Genomic DNA, 18,722 nt, shown 5'->3' on the forward strand with positions numbered 1-18,722 from the left:
AACACAATGTGATACACTTACTTCTTGGGGATGCTGTTTTTTCTAGGAGAGTGCATTTTTTTTTTGCTAGTTTAAAAGTAGTGGAATTGTGCTTTCCTAGAACAGTAGAATTGCTCATGATGATATAACAGAATATTCCCTGAAAGTAATACCGGGTTGGGTGGCTTGGCTTTAAAATTAAACGCTTAATGTTATCTACTTTAGCTAGTTCAGGTTGTGGACTTGACTTATAAATATGATTTGTCTCTTTCAGAAAGGCAGCAATTAAAAAAATTTTTTTAATTTCTTTGATAGGGAATAGAAGAGGATTTAGGTTCCTAGATTACCCATTAAAAGGTGTATTTTGAGTCCAAAGAACAAGTTTTTTTAATTTTGCAATTTTAATCCACATTACATTGCTAATTTATGAATTCAACACCTTTAATGTGTGCTTTCTGGCAGTCACTGTTCTAGGTGTTGGGGTTATAACAGTGAAAAAAATAGGCCCCAACAAATCTCTGCCCTCATGAAGTTTACACACTAGTGTGTGTGAGTTGGAGCTAAATGGAGAAAAAAATGAAGGGGAGGAAATCAGGGAGGGCTGGGTGTGGGGTACATGGATTGCTTCAGGGTTTGCTAGAACTTGGGTTGCAGTTTAAAATAAGGTAGTCAGAGGAGTTCTTACTTTGAAATGACATTTGAGCGAAGACCTCTATGGAATATGACTGAGTGAGACATCTAGGCAAGAGCATGTTAGGTAGAGGGAACACCTGTGGTCACTTTTAATGTGACAAGTACTTTCATGCTTAATTTTATATGAAATCTTTAAAAATGGACATTAAGCAAATACATTCCATAATACATCTGGAGTACCATTTTAGGAACTTAGTTTTCCAAAATATGGTGTATGTATGTAGTTCCTGTAGAAACAATTGGTGGTCAAGGTTGAAGTTTGTGCTTTGATGTTACTGCTATTGATTCAAATTGTGCTTGAAAGGGCAGATTTATTGCCAACACATATTGGTTATTTTTCAGAGTCTTTGCAATTCTATCCTTGTTTGCATTTCTCTTGCCCTGTCTTAGTGGGTAGAACTGTACAATTACTTGGTGCTGTGCATCCAAGCTGAAACGTGCATCCATACCCACTCTACATCATTGACTTGACTTTGGTGCATAAATGTTACAGTATCTCTTACTGTTCCTTGTCAAATTATGTCGATGTATATGGGAGAATGCTTCTGTAGAAGTTCTCCCCATTAAAAGATTTTACATCAAAATTGGTAGATCACTTTGATTCAGAATCTTGGTGGTCTTGTCTTGTTCTTTTAAAATATGGCTTGTGGTTTATAAGACATGAGAATCTGAATGTAGGTACTTCTGTCTCATCAGATATGCCAAAAAAAAAAAGTCTAAATAAATGGTCATTGTTAGTTTTGCGGTTGGCTTCTCACCTTGTTAACCTTTCAGTGAGAGATCCTTGGGTTCTTACCATTTTAAAGTGCGTGTTGCCTGGATTATATTGTGACTTTTTTTTTTTTTGCTGCAAATGTGTGCTTGTATGTAGAATTTCTCATACAGGCTGGCGCATGATTTTATTCTTGATAGACTTAGGACCAAAAGGCTGTGTACTGTTTCTGAAGAGGCTGTTCTTCTGCATCTTTTCTTACAAGAGTGCTTTAAGAACACAGCAGCCTGACCTTAAGGTTTCTTCTTCTAATTTATGTAGTTGTCTGTGATACAAACCTATATTCTAATTTCTCAAACTAAGAACTTTCCTTGTAATTTACCACCTCCTTAAACAAATCGACCCCCAAACTGGTCAAGTATTTCTTCTCTCTGTTACCCTAGTGCAGGTCCTTCATTTAAGTCTTGGATTATTAGTTTCTTAGCTGAGTCCCTTTACTCTTACCTGGTTACCTTTGATAGTCCATGTTGGAATACAGTGCAAGATTGTTTTGCCCCTGCCAAAAACAAACAAAAATGTTCAGGGATAGGAAAGAAATGGCAGGCAGCCTCCTGCTTTCCACCCAGGTTACATTAAAACAACTCTGTCTAGCTTTCAGCATCTGTTATGACTTGGACTCATGTAGTTTTTTTGTGTGTTACTTCGATTTTGCAGGTTGGCATTCCTTGTGCTTTTTCTTCTGATAGTCCATCAAACTACAGATTTATTCTCGCATTCTTCTAGAGTACGTTCCCGTATTTATTGCTCTTTGGAAAATCTCTGGGTCTTGTAGTTCATAGTGTAATTTTGTAGCAGTCAGACTACTACAGTTGTGTTAGCCTCTTCTGCTTATAGCCAGCCAGATATACCAGGTGAGGTATGTCAGTCTATCTAGCATGGTATTTGGCACAGAGTAAGCAGTCAGTAAATCACTGAAATGTTTTCAAGGCCGGATCTCTGTCTTACCCATTGTAGTACTATAACAGGCATTTAAATACCTTGCTGACTTTTATAGTTAATAGAGAGTTGTTTATTGGAATAACAGAAGCCTATTGTAACGTGCTCTAGGTCCTAACTTGAGTCCCAGTGCAGTGAAGGTTGGATATGATCTGGCTCTTGTTCTTTAATTCTCTCTCTCACACACACGCACATATGTGTGTGTGTGTGTGTGTGCATGTTCACCAGCTTTTTTGCATTTGTTTTTTACACATTAGAACACAGATTTTTTAAATTTAATTTAATTTTTTAATTTGGTATCATTAATCTACAATTACATGAAGAACATTATGTTTACTAGGCTCCTCCCTTCACTGAGTCCCCCCCACATATCCCTTCACAGTCACTGTCCATCTGTGTAGTAAGATGCTGTAAAATCACTACAGAACACAAACTTTTAATAGTGGTAGTATATGTTTTTAATAACATTGTTATTCTGTTGGTAATTTTCACAACTATTTTTATTATGTATAGCATTTTATACTGTGGTGTATTGTTTCTTAATCATTTTTCACTTGCATTAACTTTTAATGTAAGCATTCCATTGTTCCTTGATAAAGTGTTTTCTTCACTTTGGATAAATTATCTTAAGTGAAATTATTTATTAAAAGGGGTACAAATGGTTTAATTGTAATAGATTAATTAAGTGATTTATATTGCAGTACTAAGAGAATGAAGTAGAATCATTGAGATAAGTGAAAAGAATGTTTTTATGGCTCTTAAAATACAAGTGCAGGGCATTAAAAAAAACTGCCAATGCTCATGAAATAGATCAAGGATTTTAGTGAGTTTGGTTTAGTAGGATTGTTAACTATTAGATCAGGTTTGCTGATGGTGTTTTTATTAATTGTTGGGTATGTTTTCATTTTAGTAGGTAGTTTTATTTTTAAAATTAAAGGAAATACTACATGCGCATGGTGAACACTCCAGCACAAAAGAGAATACAATGAAAAGTCTCCCCAGCCCAGACATGTTATCTCCTTCCCAGAAGCAGCCACTGTTATCTAGCAGATACGTGCCTTTGCAAATAGTCTCTGCACCTGTCTGTACATATATCTCAGCTCACATATACATATAAAACTCAGATGTATAAGTTATCACATTATGCACATTGTTCGGCACCTTGCTTTTTAAAAACATACCTTAGAGGTCTTCCATACTGGCACTGAATTAGTTTGCCATGGCTGCCATATACTGGGTGATTTAAACAACAGAAATTTACTTCCTGACAGTTCTGGAGGTTAGAAGTTGAACATAAAGGTGTTGGCAGGGTTAGTTTCTTCTGAGGGCCTCTGTCCTTGGTTTATAGATGGCTGACTTCACTGGGTCTTCCCTCTTTGTTTGTGTCATCTCCTTATAGGACACCAGTCCTAGTGGATTAGGTATCTCTGTTACCTTAATTACTTCTTTAAAGGCCCTGTCTCCAAATACAGTCAGTCATACTCTGTGGTTAGGGGTTAGGACTTCAACATAACAATTTTGTTGGGGGGGGACACAGTGCAGTCCCTAACAGGCACTACAGCTCATTTTTTGAAAATAATAGTTGTGTACTATTTCTTTGTATTAGACCCTATTATACCATTCTCCTGTTAGTGCCTATGTAGGCAGTCTCTTGTCTTTTGCTTCTACAAGCAAGGCTGCAGTAAATATCCTTATGCCTCTAATATTTTATGCCTACTTCTTTGAATACTTTGAGAAAGTATTAGAAATGAATTGCCAGATCAAAAAATGTACATGTTGAATTTTGGCAGGTATATCCTAGATATGGAAGCCTTATTTCTTACTGTTTCTGCTATTGTTTTGAAAGCAAAAATTTGCCTTGTGTATTATGTCTTAATGTAAAACCATACTTGGTTTTTAAAAGTACATGATTGGCTTTCACTTAGTACTTTGGTGGAGTTTAAACGGAACCCCCTAGTCAAGATTGCGTAGATAATCAGATTCTAAATTACTTATCTGAGTTCCTTCACAGTGATAAAAGAGCTCATATTTGAGCATTAAGTGCTATACAGAGGAGCAACTTGATTCTTAGAACCTATGATGTTAATACCATTTTTGTTTTACAAATGGAGAAACAAAGTCTTAAAGAGATTAAGTAACATCTGTAGTCACACAAGAATGGGGATATGAATTTTAGGGCTGTTTGACTTGAAAGCTTCTGTGCTTGGCTGCTACTGTATGTGGTCTTCTGTGGGTATATTGGAGCCTTGATAAATATTTGTTGTATGATTAAGAAATGTTGTTTTGTCTCTTCTTAAATTGCATATAATGGTGTCAGTAACACTAATGTTATGAAGGAACAGTGTGTGTGTGTGTGTGTGTGTGTGTGTGTGTGTGTTTATGTGTATGTGTATGTATGCACGCTCATGTGCCGGGTGGGAGAGGGGGATGTTGTGTATTTGTTTATTGTTTGTATACTTACTTTAGTATTGTTGCCCCAAGTGGAACATGAACATTGTTCCAGGTAGAGGGGGATATGGCTGTTTACAGGACAATTCTTGGAACACACTAGGTGCTTAATAAAGGTTTGTTGAATGAATAAATCTACAAGTCTCAACTGTTTTGAGGGAAAATCTTTCTATAATTTCCATTCTCTTATCAAATACTTAGTACTCTTACACATTACTGCATACTCTTAAATTTTTCCAAATTGTTTGAAATGTTAAGTTTAAAAATTATATAGCTTATTTAAATATTTATTAATTGGATTTTTAAATGTTATTATTTGTCACATGGTGACTCGGCTAGCATCCCTTAATTTTTTTGCCAATTTGAGGAAGAATAAAACCCAACATTATAGTAAAAATAAGGACTTGCGTTCTCATTGGATCACATATTTTGGAATGAAGTCATTCTTAAAAATGAAGCTGACATGACAAACTTCTAGCACTGCCAAAAACGTCTTTTGCCACATAGAATTATCATATTTCATTTTATGAGCATTGCTGTCATTTTTGTCATCTTACAGACACATAGCCACTTAATTTGGGATTTGTTTCTCTACTCGTTCGGGTAGGTTTTGATCTTAGAACGTGTGTCAGTTTCTTTCACAAGGGGCAGAAAATGGAAGAACTTGAATAATTGCTTTAATAAGTGCTTAGTATTTGTAATCCAACACTTTACATGCATTAATTAATATAATTGGCAGCTGGAGATAATAGGAGTTTTGCAACCATTTTGTGGGGGAGAGATGAATGAAGAATTTGAGGTTATGTATTTGTCCAGATACTTGTTTTCTGCAACATCTGGAAAGTGCATTTAGGGGAGAGGGAGAAAAACTCCAGTATCTTTTCCAGCAGTCAAGCTGTGGTTGTGCTGTTATCACTTACATTCTGCTGTAGTCTACTTAGCCTGATTTCTTTGACTATGTTTTGGTTAAGTGTCTGCCAGTTGCACATCAAAAATCAGGAGAGTAACAGCAGGGGTCTTGGACATTTGCCATGGAGACCTTGTCCTAATTTTAAATTTCTATAATGACTTAATTCTCGAAGTGAATAATGGAATTTTGGGGGGAGATAAATTTACTCACAGCTACTCAAAAGATAGGAAAGAAAATAAGGTTTGTTTTTTGAAAATTTAAAAATGTTATTAGCCTCATATTTTAAAGCAAAACAAATGAACAATACATAATTTCTCTCCTATTTATATGCTCATGGTGAGGAACAATCTTGCTTACCACCTTTCTTGATGGTAGGATTCTGGCCTTCACTAACTTCTTCCTATGAGAACAGACACCTAGAAGATGGAACAAAAAATAACCAATCACTTTCTAGAGAAGATGTGCTGGCTGGCTTGGGAGTGAGGAGGAGAAGTAGGAAAAAAATCTTAAAAATGATTTCAGGAGGATTTTTTCTAAAGAAAAATTTTGGGAAATGAATAAAATATTTAAGACCAGCTGTTCTTACCTAGCCTCTAGTGATTATTCTTGACAAGCTGCTAGGTTTTCATTAAAGAAATTCGGAACAAAATGTTGACCTCTCAAAGTTTAGTCAATCAAGTAAACAGAATCTGGGATTTCATTTTACTCTCCTTACAAACTAGTATATCATCCTGGTATTATTTTATGGGTTCTGGCAGAAGATAGGAGACTCCTGGATCAGAGACAAAACTTAAGGCACAGCTAGCAGCAGGAGATCATCACGTGCTGTGTTTGTGCCCACGTGTGTGTGTGCTCACCTTCATTTGTTCTTTCACCTTGCCCTTAGGACTTAATGGGAGGTACAGTGGGTTTGTGTCACAGCTGAGGAACACTGACTGGGCTTGGGGAACCCACTATTTAATAGCAGGAAGCCAGCCCCCAGAGGGAGATGCTACTGTATCTTTAAGGTTGTTTGCTACACAACCTTATGGCATGGCCTAGGTAGAGTGGTCAGGGCCTTGCATTCTTAACATACCCAGCAAGGTGTGTAGAAACACAAGAGACTCATGGGGGAAACAAAGGGTTGTCTACTTTTTACTAATTGAAAGGTATTTTACAGGATTCCAATTTTAATTTATTTTTCAAGTTGGAATGGATACATTTATTATTGAAAACTGAGGCAAACTGCTGATTATATTAAGCTGCTTTTGGTTTTTTAATTAAGGTAAATAGCTGAGCAGCAGCCATATTGTTTTGACTTTTTGAATGAGTGCCAATGTTTTCTAAGATTATTTCCTGTTTACTGAGGACTCTGAAAACAAATTATAAAGTTAAAAAAGAATTGTCCTTATATGGCTTGTTCTGTATTTGCCTAAAGTCTAAAGAGTTGGAAAAGGATGTCAAAATACATGGACAGTAACTATCTGGCTTTGGGGCAAGTACTTTTGAGTTTAGGCTAGGTAATTTGCAAAATGATGGGGTAAGTTCATTTGGAGGGATAGTCCAATTCTTTTTTTTTTCTTTTTCCTTTGCTAAACAGACTTTTTTTTGGCCCCAGGATAGATGTATTTTTTATTTTGGTATCATAATATAAAATCACATGAGCAACATCATGGTTACTAGATTCCCCCCATTATCAGGTCCCCATCACATACCCCATTACAGTCACTGTCCATCAGCATAGTAAGATGCTATAGAATCACTACTTGTCTTCTCTGTGCTACACTGCCTTCCTCGTGCCCCACCCCTCCTACGTTATGTGTGCTAATAGTAATGCCCCTTATTCCCCTTCTCCCTCCCTTCCCATCCACCCTTGCCAGTCCCTTTCCCTTTGGTAACTGTTAGTCCATTCTTGGGTTCTGTGAGTCTGCTGCTGTTTTGTTCCTTCAGGTTTTTGCTTTGTTCTTATGCTCCACAGATGAGTGAAATCACTTGGTACTTGTCTTTCTCTGCCTGGCTTATTTCACTGAGCATAATACCCTCTTGCTCCATCCATGTTGTTGCACATGGTAGGATTTGTTTTCTTCTTATGGCTGAATAATATTCCATTGTGTGTATGTACCATATCTTCTTTATCCATTCATCTACCGATGGACACCTATGTTGCTTCCATTTCTTGGCTATTGTAAATAGTGCTGCAGTAAACACAGGGGTACATATGTCTTTTTGAAACTGGGATCCTATATTCTTAGGGTAAATTCCTAGGAGTGGAATTCCTGGGTCAAATGGTATTTCTATTTTTAGTTTTTTGAGGAACCTCCATTCTGCTTTCCACAATGGTTGAACTAGTTTACATTCCCACCAGCAGTGTAGGAGGGTTCCCCTTTCTCCACATCCTCGTCAGCATTTGTTGTTCCTTGTCTTTTCTATGTTGGCCATCCTAATTGGTGTGAGGTGATATCTCATTGTGGTTTTAATTTGCATTTCCCTGATAATTAGCGATGTAGAGCATCTTTTCATGTGCCTGTTGGCCATCTGAATTTCTTCTTTGGAGATGTGTCTGTTCCTATCCTCTGCCCATTTTTTAATCTGGTTATTTGCTTTTTGGGTGTTGAGGCGTGTGGGTTCTTTATATTTTTTAGATGTTAACCCCTTGTCGGATATGTCACTTACAAATATATCCTCCCATACTGTAGGATGCCTTTTTGTTCTGCTGATGGTGTCCTTTGCTGTACAGAAGCTTTTTAGCATGATGTAGTCCCATTTGTTAATTTTTGATTTAGTTTCCCTTGCCCGAGGAGATGCGTTTGGGAGAAAGTTGCTCATGTCTATATTCAAGAGATTTTTGCCTATGAGGATAGTCCAATTCTAAAAAATAGTTCTTATTCTTAATTTGGTTCTTTTAAGTAATATTGGGTGAACTGATATAATTAAGTTCTCTTAAATTTTGTTTGAAGCCAAACATTTCAACATTTGAAAACATTCCTTTTATAATATGTTGTTTTTGGGAAGAAAGGTGACTATGGTGGAGGTGTAGTAGGATTTTTGGGTAGGACTTTGAACAATACCATATCTTTCGTTGAACATGTGAGGTCAGCCTTACTCTTTTGGTTTTCCTGTATGTTCTAACTCAGAACCAAACAAGATGATGTGTTAGAACACCTGCATACATGTGGATGTGTTGGACACATCTCTGTAGTTGAGTACTTTGGGTTCCTAAAAAGCCACATGAATAGGTGTTTAAAAATTTTACTTTAGACTTGCTGTTAAAACTTAGAGCGAAAGGAATGCTCTAAAGTGACTGGATCTGATAGAGAAAAGTGGCGCTGATTTTATTGTATCTAATCCTGGAGCAGACCAGTTCCATTGGATAGGTATGGAAGGCTTGTGAAATTCAGGCTTGTCATTCTCTTGGTCTCTATAGTGCCTCTGTCCTGTATCCTAAGTATGAAAATGGGTTACTGCAGGGGAAATGTTTTTCAAGTGAAAACAGCATTACTCTTAGTGTATTTTGTGTTAGCCTGAATACAGTTATCTTTTTTCCTTTTTTTTTTAGTTCAGCTTTTTATCAAACATGGTACAGAAGAGGTTTAGTCAAAAAGACCAAAGCCCATGTCATCATCAGACTCCTCAGACTCTTTTTTCTTTGCTTCCACTCTCTTCTCAGCTGGGGCAGCAGTGGTGGAGGGGACAAGACCTCCCGCTGCTTGCAGCTCCAGCTGCTGGGGCAGGTCCAGCAGCCCCTACTTTGGAAGTGAGGCTTCTGATGTTGACATTGGCTGGGGCCTTTGCAAATAAGCCTGGCCAGAAAGGTTCAGCATTTACACTGGCTCTTTAGTGAAGATATTGATCTTATCCTCTGTGACCCTTACCTCATCCATCACCTCATTCTTGTGCAGGATGAGGGCCCAGTAGATGCAGGTGAGCTCAGAGACTGAGGCCATTTTGTGGGTGAGTGCTTGTAGGTGCTGCTGGCCTGGTGCTAGTCACCTGATGAAGTGAGGGCCTAACCCTAACTTGGCCTTAGTTTCTTGGAAGGACCGAACACTTCAGCCACAACTGAGGAAAGGGGTCGGTGTCTTTTTTTCTGACATCACTTTGGTCAATTCAGTTCTGACTCTTAACTCCCAGAGTTAGTGCAGACCCCACAACTTAAGGGCTCAGTCCCACAAGACTACCTCTACTTCAGGCACCGGCTACAGATGGGGTGCCCAAGCTATCCACCCTTCTTTTTGCCCAACCACAAATTTGGGGGTTCCCATGACCCCCGTCAGGTTTGATAATTCGTTAGAGTGACTCACAGAACTCAAGAAAACACTTGTATTTACTGGTTTATTAATAAGGATATAACTCAAGAACAGTCCAATGGAAGAGATGCATAGGACAAAGTTTGGGGAGGGGTGGGACACAGAGCTTCCTTGCCTTGCCTAGGCGTGGCACCCTCCAGCATATCTCTGTGTTCACTAACTTGGAAGCTCTCCAAGTCTCGTTCAAGAAGAGTTTTTCCCAGAGCTCAGTCTCCAGTGGGATTTCCCGTCCTCCCGACCCAGGTAGGTAGGTGGGGCTGAAAGTTCCAACCCTCTAATCACGAGGTCTTTCTGGAGAGCAGTTCTAGTTGGAAGACTACCTAGGGTCCCACCCTAAATCATCATTTGCATAAACTGGTGTGTTGGAAGAGGTTCATTATGAATGAAGGAGACACGCCATGCCTGTCATTTAGGAAATGCCAAGAATTTTAGGAGCTCTATGCCAGGAATTCAGGGACTAGACCATATGTTTTACCACAGTGAATTACCAAAAAATTTGACTTTTATTTACATTGTTTACTACTAAAATTTGACATGTTTTGTAAGGGATATGATAATCTGAGAGTATACATTTTTGTCAAACACTTTTATTAGTAATACTTAATCTCAAATCTTTACATATGCTGTTTATGCCTTGTGCCTAGAATGAATCATGGGAAGATAAGGCATCTGTAGCTGGAAGCCTCCTCTTCCTTCATACAAATCCTTTCTCCAGGGACTGGATTGCCTGGTAGAGTTTAGTTGGCAGCCAGCCAATAATAATGACTCTGAAGTGAGGATTCCATAGTCTCTTCAAATTTGGAGATCAAGGACCCTAGAAAACTAAAGGGGCTTTACTTCTGAGATTCCCAAAGGGTGAATGGACTCTCAAAGCATGTATAAATGAGGAGGTAGGGGTTTTCTTATGGCTGTCTGTTAGAGTGATAGGTAATGGGAAGGGTGTAGAAGATAAACCGTATTTTACAATTTTCCTTAAGATTGGCTGAATCATTTTTTATTCTTTTAAGTTGTCAACCCAAATTCTAAGTTCTGGTATAAATGAACTTCGTCATTCAAGAGGGATAGTGTTTAGTTACTGGTGCAAAATAGCCAGTGTGGATAGCAAAATGGTAGGTAATTGGTACTGTATAGCCTCTTTGCTGCCATAGTGATTTGACATTGTTTAAAAAGGAAGTTAACATAGGATATACAAATGTATCTGGTCTGCTTTCCTTCATGTTGTTAAAACTGGCATTGTATATATTGCAAAACCAAAGTCTTCCCTGGTTGCCTGCTTCCTCCCCATCTGTGGGCCACCTGGTGATAATTTTAATACATGAAATTATTAATAATACAAGTCAAATGCTTTGAAGCATAGTCATAATCAAAGTGGAACTTGACTCTGAAATGACAACCTTTGTAATGTTGGCTCTAAATTTTACTACATTTGTAGTAATAACAATGAGTACTATAATTATTTTGGAAATAAGATAAATCATTTGCTCCTTTCCAAGTGGGTTGGAATTGTTGCTGTTTAAAATGTACGTTGACCTAAAAGTGCCTTCAATCATTCAAGTGTGGTAGCTAATATTTACTAAGCATTTACTGTATGTCAGGCACTGTTTTAAATTCTTTACATGTATTATTCAGTCAGCTTATCCCTGTGAAAAAGGTATTACAATGTTTATTTTTAGATAAAGGAAAATAGCCACAGAGAAGTTAAATAACTTACCTAAGGCTGCACAGAGTGATAGAGACAGTGTGACTTCTGAACCAGTGCTCTTAATGGGAGACCCACAACCAGTTTCCAATAATTTGCTGAGCCGACAGGTCAGGAAACCTAAGAAATGGGAGGTTTGTGGGTATATAGAAAGGGGAAGAACAAATTCTTATCTTACTAATTGTCTCTTCTTGCTTCCCTTCTCCCCAGTAAAATTCACTGGTTGTCTGCAGGGTGAAGAAACCGGAAATTAACTTTACCTCTGTTTCTTCTCCTTTTGCCTTCCTCTTCCCAGTGCTGATAACTGTCATTGGTCTATAGCTGCCAGTCCATTTGCAGTGATCATGTTTGTTTTTATTGTCATTTCTCAGGAGAGGTAGTATAGTATAGTGTTTAAGAAGGGCTTGACAGACTGCTTGGGTTTAAATTCCAGTTGTATCATTTATAGGCTAAGTAATCTTGGCCTAGTTACTTAAGTTCACTGAACCTCACTTTTCTTTTATTTTTGTATCATTAATCTACAATTACATGAGCAACATTATGGTTACTAGACTCCCCCCATCATCACGTCCCCAACACATACCCCATTACAGTCACTGTCCATCAGTGTAGTAAGATGCTATAAAATCACTACTTGTCTTCTCTGTGTTGTACAGCCCTCCCCATGCCCCCCCACTACATTATGTCTGCTAATCGTAATGTCCCTTTTTCCCCCTTGTCCCTCCCTTCCCACCCAGCCTCCCCAGTCCCTTACCCTTTAGTAACTGTTAGTCCATTCTTGGTGAACCTCACTTTTCTTACCTGTAAAATGGGGATAATAAAGTACATACCTCATAGGGTTGTTGGGAGTATGAAATGTATGAGTATGTGTAATATATTTAGAACTCTGTGTAGCACATAGTAAGTGCTGTGCAAGTGTTTGCTTATATCACTTATTTGAGAAACACTTTTAGATTGAACTTGAACCAGTTATTGAAGCACCTCTGACCTCTGAAGTATCTTGGTTCATGATCTCTCAGTGTCTATCCAACATGAGTTTTTCATTATTAAATATACAAAATGCCTGGTTGGTATAGGGTTGATACAGGGTTGATAGAGCTAATTCATATTGATAATTTGGATTCTACTTCAAGAAACTCACTTCTAGGAGACCTAAAATGCCAGTAATGTTTGTCTTAGCTTAGATTCTTGTATTACTGGTATGCCTTATCTTGCTATATAGAACAGTGGTTCTCAAACTTCATTGTGCATTAGAGTTACACTGAGAGTGTTCTGATTTCTTAGGTTTGGAGAGCCTGGGAATCTGAGTTATTAATAAACGCATTGCACGTAATTCTGCTCTAGTGGTCTGAGGTGGACGTTTTGGAATTGCTGATTTAGAGGCTGAATTAAAGCATACAGGAAAAGGGTATTAAAAGGTAAAACTCAGATTTTCATTAGTTTGCATGTAGGCAATGATATGTGAACTAAGAAAGTATTTAATTTGGTATAAAGAAAGAGATAGGGTGGGTCTATTCTCATACCTAAATTCTTTTATTAGCACCTGTTAGATAACTTGGTTTTAGGGATTACTCTGTAGATACAGAAACAATACGGGAAATAAAGAATACAGGAGTCTTCAAGTGAAGAAGAAATATTTAGGTGGATTTCTTTTTTTTTTTTTTTTTTTTTGTCATTAGCTAAATAGCAGCAAATATATTCAGTTCATCTTAACCTGTGTTTTTTGGTGTGCCTACTATATGCAAAGTTAGAAAAGTCTTGATTAGACAATAGTCCACCAAAGAGAAGAAAGTATGGTGTAAATTTTGACTCACTGGATGAAAACAAATGTGGTGGGATTGATTTAACAGGCACGCTTGGTAGAGGAATTCATGTATATTGAGTATGTACCACGACCTCTGAGGTCCTTTTATGTTAGTCTTTATAACACTGTGCAAGGTATTGATATAATTATTTGTTTTGTAAATGAGAAAATGGGGCTAAAAAGAGATTAAGAAACTTGCCCAGGTCGTTCGTAGTAAATGCCGAGCAGAGATGAAAACCTAGAGTTTTCCTGACCTCAAAGTTAGGGGGATTATTATTGCTTATGTATTAAGTTTATGTATTTTGGATATTCTTTCAGTTTACTAGGCAGGACACAGAAGGGGGTCCTGGTTGGCCTGGGGGCTGTTCTCTGACTCAGAAGAGACACAGACTTAAAAAAGTTTGTTAAAGTAGTAATGTTTATTTAATGATCTAGCCTGACTGTAGGCAGAGCACATTTTTCTTACACAAATTCTGTTTACCCATTACCATACATTGGAAAATCTTAAATATCTTGCTCAGAAAATTTGGCATTCAGTTGTAATGAATTTATACTTAAGAATGCAGAGATACTTTTTAAAAATTGCACATTCAAAGGATAAAACCGATGTGCCAGTTTGGAACATTGCCTTTGTTTCTAAGTTACATTGTAGATTTCTCCTAATATAAATTTTGTTGTAAGTTTCCTGGTGGCCAGAAAAATCTCATTTGTAACATTTTCTTATACTTAGTGGTATCAGTAGTTACCACATTTAAGTTTTCCACTTCATAAAGAACCAGTGTTCTAAGGCTATGATTTGTTCATGGTCCCCTGAAGAGTTCATTTTGATGGAATTTCCAAATATATCTATAATATAAAAAAGGAATTCAGCTCGAATCAGATTTAGCTTATTCTCCTTTAATATGGTTATTAATTGTAGCTTTTCTTTGAATGTTTTAGACCAGCTCTAACCTTCTCTATCACAGTGTGATAGTTTCTGATTTAGCCATGTGGCAGTCATGTTCATGGCTGTAATCACAGTAACTTTTTGTTCTCAATTTCTTCTTCCTATGCCTTAGGGAATTTTAATGAGAATGTCAGGAAACTAGAGCTGTTCTTCACTAGAAACTTCAATTTTATAAATGGCCTGTTGATTTTGTATTTGCTTGTTAATATGGGTTATAAGTTTTAAAAGTGAATATCAGATAGGGGATAAATTAAGTAGCTTCATATCTAGGGATGACAATTTGATTTCAACCACAATTTAAATTTCAAAACATCATTTATCTTAGGTGTTTTTGAGACAAAGTCTCCAAGGGTCAAGCATACTGTAAAGTTACTTGATAAATCCAAATATTAGTGAAATTTTACTGATTCTAAGACATTTTCTCCCATATTTAACTTACAAATTTAGCATGTATTTCAAAATCATTGTCTTCTAGGGTCTGTGAAATATAATAATTAGGATTTCATTTCTGCTGCTAAGACAGAGAAATCCAAAATACTAGGGGCTTAATGAGAGAGAAGTTTCTTTTTTGTGTAAAAGTCCTGGAAAGCAATCCAGGGCTGGCCCCTCCTATTGTTTTACTCATCCTTAGCATGTAATTTTTGTCCAGTGGTTCAGTATGACTGCATTGGCTCCCATCATCACATCTACATTCTAGCCTAAAGGCTGGAACTGGAGACTACGTCCCTTGCTTTTAAGGCTAGTCCTGAAAGTTGCATCCACCACGTCTGCTCCCATTTGCCAGAACTTAGTCACAGTGGTCACATTTAGCTATGAAGGCATTTAGGAAATGTCTTTACTTATGCTTAGGAGAAAGTTCTATTACTAAAGAAGAGAGGAAGAATTGGCAGACCACTAGCAGTCTCTGCCCCAGTGATCAAACATTACGTCCTGTCCAATGTTTATAATTAAACTCTACATTAAAAAAAATCAGCTGGTAGTAATGGTCAGAAGAAATAGAAGGTACAGAAATTGAACTTGAAATAAATGTGTAGGTACCTGGAAAATATTCTGTAGAATGGTCAGAACTCTCTGAATTGAAAAATTCTGTAGATGATCTTGTTTTGTTGTTTTTTTAGTAGAGCATTGCCTATTTTTCAGAGTTGGACTCAGGAACCATGAGAAGACAACTATTCCTGTTTTCTCTTCTTGCCTTGATTATTAAGTAAAAGACTTCTTCTGGCATAGTTCTCTATAATAGTTTAGTACTCCATAGACTCCTAATGGTTTTGATGAGGAACAAGAAATATTTCCTGTAGGTTATTCACTCCTAATATATATACAGAGATGTTAACAGGTATTTATAAATCATTGTGGTTATGCATTGTGCAGGGTGCTGTGGAGCACATAGGCATGGCATCCAACCCATAGTTAGATGTTTCTGTGACATTTTATGTTTAGAATGGTGGAAGCTCTAGCCAACAAATGTAGTCCTCTCAAGATTATAATTGAAATGGGACTTTATCTTAAAACGTGGGTAGAATATACAGGGGGTTGTTTGGGTTTCTTTTTTACTCTTTCAGAAAAATTAAAAATTTTTGCAGTCTCTAAAATACCATTTATCTCAATATTTGTAGGTGTCAGTGTGGGGAAATGCTCATCGTGATTGTAAGGAATCTTCAGTTAAAGATAAGTTCTGATTTTAGAGATGTTTAAATGTGAAAATAAGAATCTCAGAGTTGATGAAACATAATCTTTGGTGCCTTTGTCATCTGTAACTTCTTAGAATGGAGAATTGCAGTGAGAGAAGCTAAAGTAATTCTGTTTATAAGTTAGTGTGTGTAACTCTGGGGAGAGGAAATCCTGGGGCAAAATACCTCTAAAACCGAATCAAAGGGAGAAATAAAGTTTAAAATCCGTTTATTTCTTACAAACTGCAGTTCTGGCCCCTCTCGCCTGCTCTGGCAGAAGCAAGTGAAGCCTCCCCCCAACCTCTCAGGTTCAGATAAGCTCTCGGTTGCTCAGGTAATTACCCATTGATATGGAGATGAACTACTCTCCACCCCTTAGGAACGCCTATTGATAATGGAGATAAACTAAAGCCTGGTGAGAGATTCTGGAAATAAAATTTTACCCACAGTATGCTTTAGAGTGATTTGACTTCCATTGTAAAAATGTAGGTTTGTACCTCTTCATGTCATGAATATTGGATTACTAACTAGGCAACCTGGTGCTTTAAACAGCTGCTGAGACCAGGGATCACTCTGATCTTTGTCCATGTCCTCATGTTGCTCATCTATTATGGTGAAGGGGTTATTCTGGGGGTGGCAGGGTAGTTGTGCTCTAATGCTTGTGAGTTATAGCCTGAGTGACTCTAGCTCTAAGGTTGGACAGAGAGACCATTTTTTAAAGCAGTGGCCTTTGTATCATAGTCTTGTGCACATACATGTATGTACACATACAACTGAAGGAAAGGTTTAAAAATATAATAGTTGGCATAGTACATGGGATTCATTCTGAAATAGCCTCTTTCTCGTTCATCATAAAAAGAAATATGCTGCTCTTTACCTTGGACTTTTAAAAAAACACTTGAGAAGTTAAAAACAACCAGGGATCAGAAACTTAAAAATTGGTTCTTGTTATTGTGACTTCGAGCAAGTCACTCTCTTTTTAGGTTCTTTCAGCCATAGTTGTTGGGGGTGCTAGCTCTGTTCTTGCCTGAATGAGTGAACCTGTTGCTGGTTGAAAAAAACCCGTAAGTACAAATAAATAAAACACACATCTTTAATCTTTTTGTAGGTCATCATTGAATTCGAAATATTTAAAGTGAATACAAAACTGTTCCAGCAATGCAGACAATTAAGTGTGTTGTTGTGGGTGATGGTGCTGTTGGTAAAACATGCCTCCTGATATCTTACACAACAAACAAGTTTCCATCTGAGTATGTACCGACTGTAAGTATAAAGGCTTTCATCTGTTAGTGAAATGTATCATAATTTGCTATCCTTTTGAAAACTTTCCTTGTGAGTACTGAAATTTTTCTGTTGTCTGCCTTTGTTTCCTGTTTTTAAAGATCTTGACTTCTCATGGGTAAACTATGTACACTTTAAAATTAAACAGCTGAAAAAATCAGTGGAAAGTCAGAAGGGGTGACACAAGGGTTTGCAAGAAGTGCTGGGAGGCAAAACTCCAATAGACAAGACTCTAAAGAGTGGTGGTCTCATTTTGGAGGAGTATGTCCTACATCTTGGAATGAGGTGACTTTTTTTTGCTATATTGGCCAATGATTAATCAGTGCTTGGAGGTCTTCTGGGATGCTTTTTGGGGTCTTAAAACTTCAGAGAAAGTAGTATGTGTCTCTCCTTACTCTCCTTAGGGAATAGAAGAGAATCTCATGGAGCTGTCTTAGCAATACTAGAGCTCCAAACTGGCTTTTAAGGACAGAGAAGACCTGTTTTTGTGATGAGAACACCAACAGAAGCCTTTGGGGTTCCTGTCCCACAAATGCTTTTTATCAGCTCCTTAGAAGAGTAGAGGGAAAATGGGAACAACAAAGCTAAGGAAATGAGAGAGACCAAGTTATTTAGTTATACTCACTTGGGAAAGGATGTGTTTGGGATGCCAGTGTGTGTCCCAGGTTGTTTGACCAACCCAGTGGTATAATTATGTTAAGTGTAGTTGTCCATTTAGTGGTGAGAGGGGAGCTAGAGTTGGCCTGGCTTGGCAACAACTCTGTTAAGTGAGCTATTTTAGGTTATGAAAAACCTATGTATGATTAATACGGGACTAGTATTGTTTGGAAGGAAAAAGGAAGAAAATGTATGAGTACTTTAGGTTAATGTTCAGAGAAGTGAGCATTGTTAAGAGGGTGAATGCAGGTTAAAGACTTGGTAGTAGCATTTAATTGGAATTGACGTCTGTAATGTCCCAAGGCTTTAGGAAGAATGAAGATTAGATTTCTTGGAGGGGGAGAATTTGAAGGTATAATTGAATGCAAAGTCATATTTTTGAGTTGGCCCATTTGGGGACATTGTAAGTGAAAGAAGTTCTGAGATTGAAAAGGACTTGTAGAAGACTTTTAAAGATAGATGGATCTAGTTTCAGAGTGAGGGCATCTGTTAATTTTTTTGTGTTTTGGATCCATTAAAGTTATTTTTTTGTAAACATGATTTCCAAGTCTGTTTTATGACTTTGGTTATTAGGTGTTCTTTTTAAGGTGGGCTTGTGGGTGTTTCATATATAAGTTTGTAGATCTCTGGAAAAGGATTAT

General features: G+C 37.4%; 1 protein-coding gene and 1 pseudogene across 2 annotated transcripts in view; one reads left to right on the top strand and one right to left on the bottom strand.

The window, feature by feature from the left end:
- CDC42 (cell division cycle 42) overlaps positions 1-18,722 on the top strand; it is a 40,007-nt gene that overhangs the window by 7,456 nt on the left and 13,829 nt on the right. For both annotated transcript variants that reach the window (XM_036914620.2, XM_036914618.2), the window contains exon 2: positions 17,252-17,406. In XM_036914620.2, the coding sequence (XP_036770515.1) occupies positions 17,302-17,406 (105 nt within the window). In that variant the 5' untranslated portion in view covers positions 17,252-17,301. The remainder of the gene's footprint in view (positions 1-17,251; positions 17,407-18,722) is intronic.
- Positions 9,302-9,871, bottom strand: LOC118926992 (60S acidic ribosomal protein P1-like; annotated as a pseudogene).

The sequence above is a fragment of the Manis pentadactyla genome, chromosome 4 (assembly GCF_030020395.1).
Source record: "Manis pentadactyla isolate mManPen7 chromosome 4, mManPen7.hap1, whole genome shotgun sequence".
In the NCBI taxonomy this organism is placed as follows: domain Eukaryota; kingdom Metazoa; phylum Chordata; class Mammalia; order Pholidota; family Manidae; genus Manis; species Manis pentadactyla.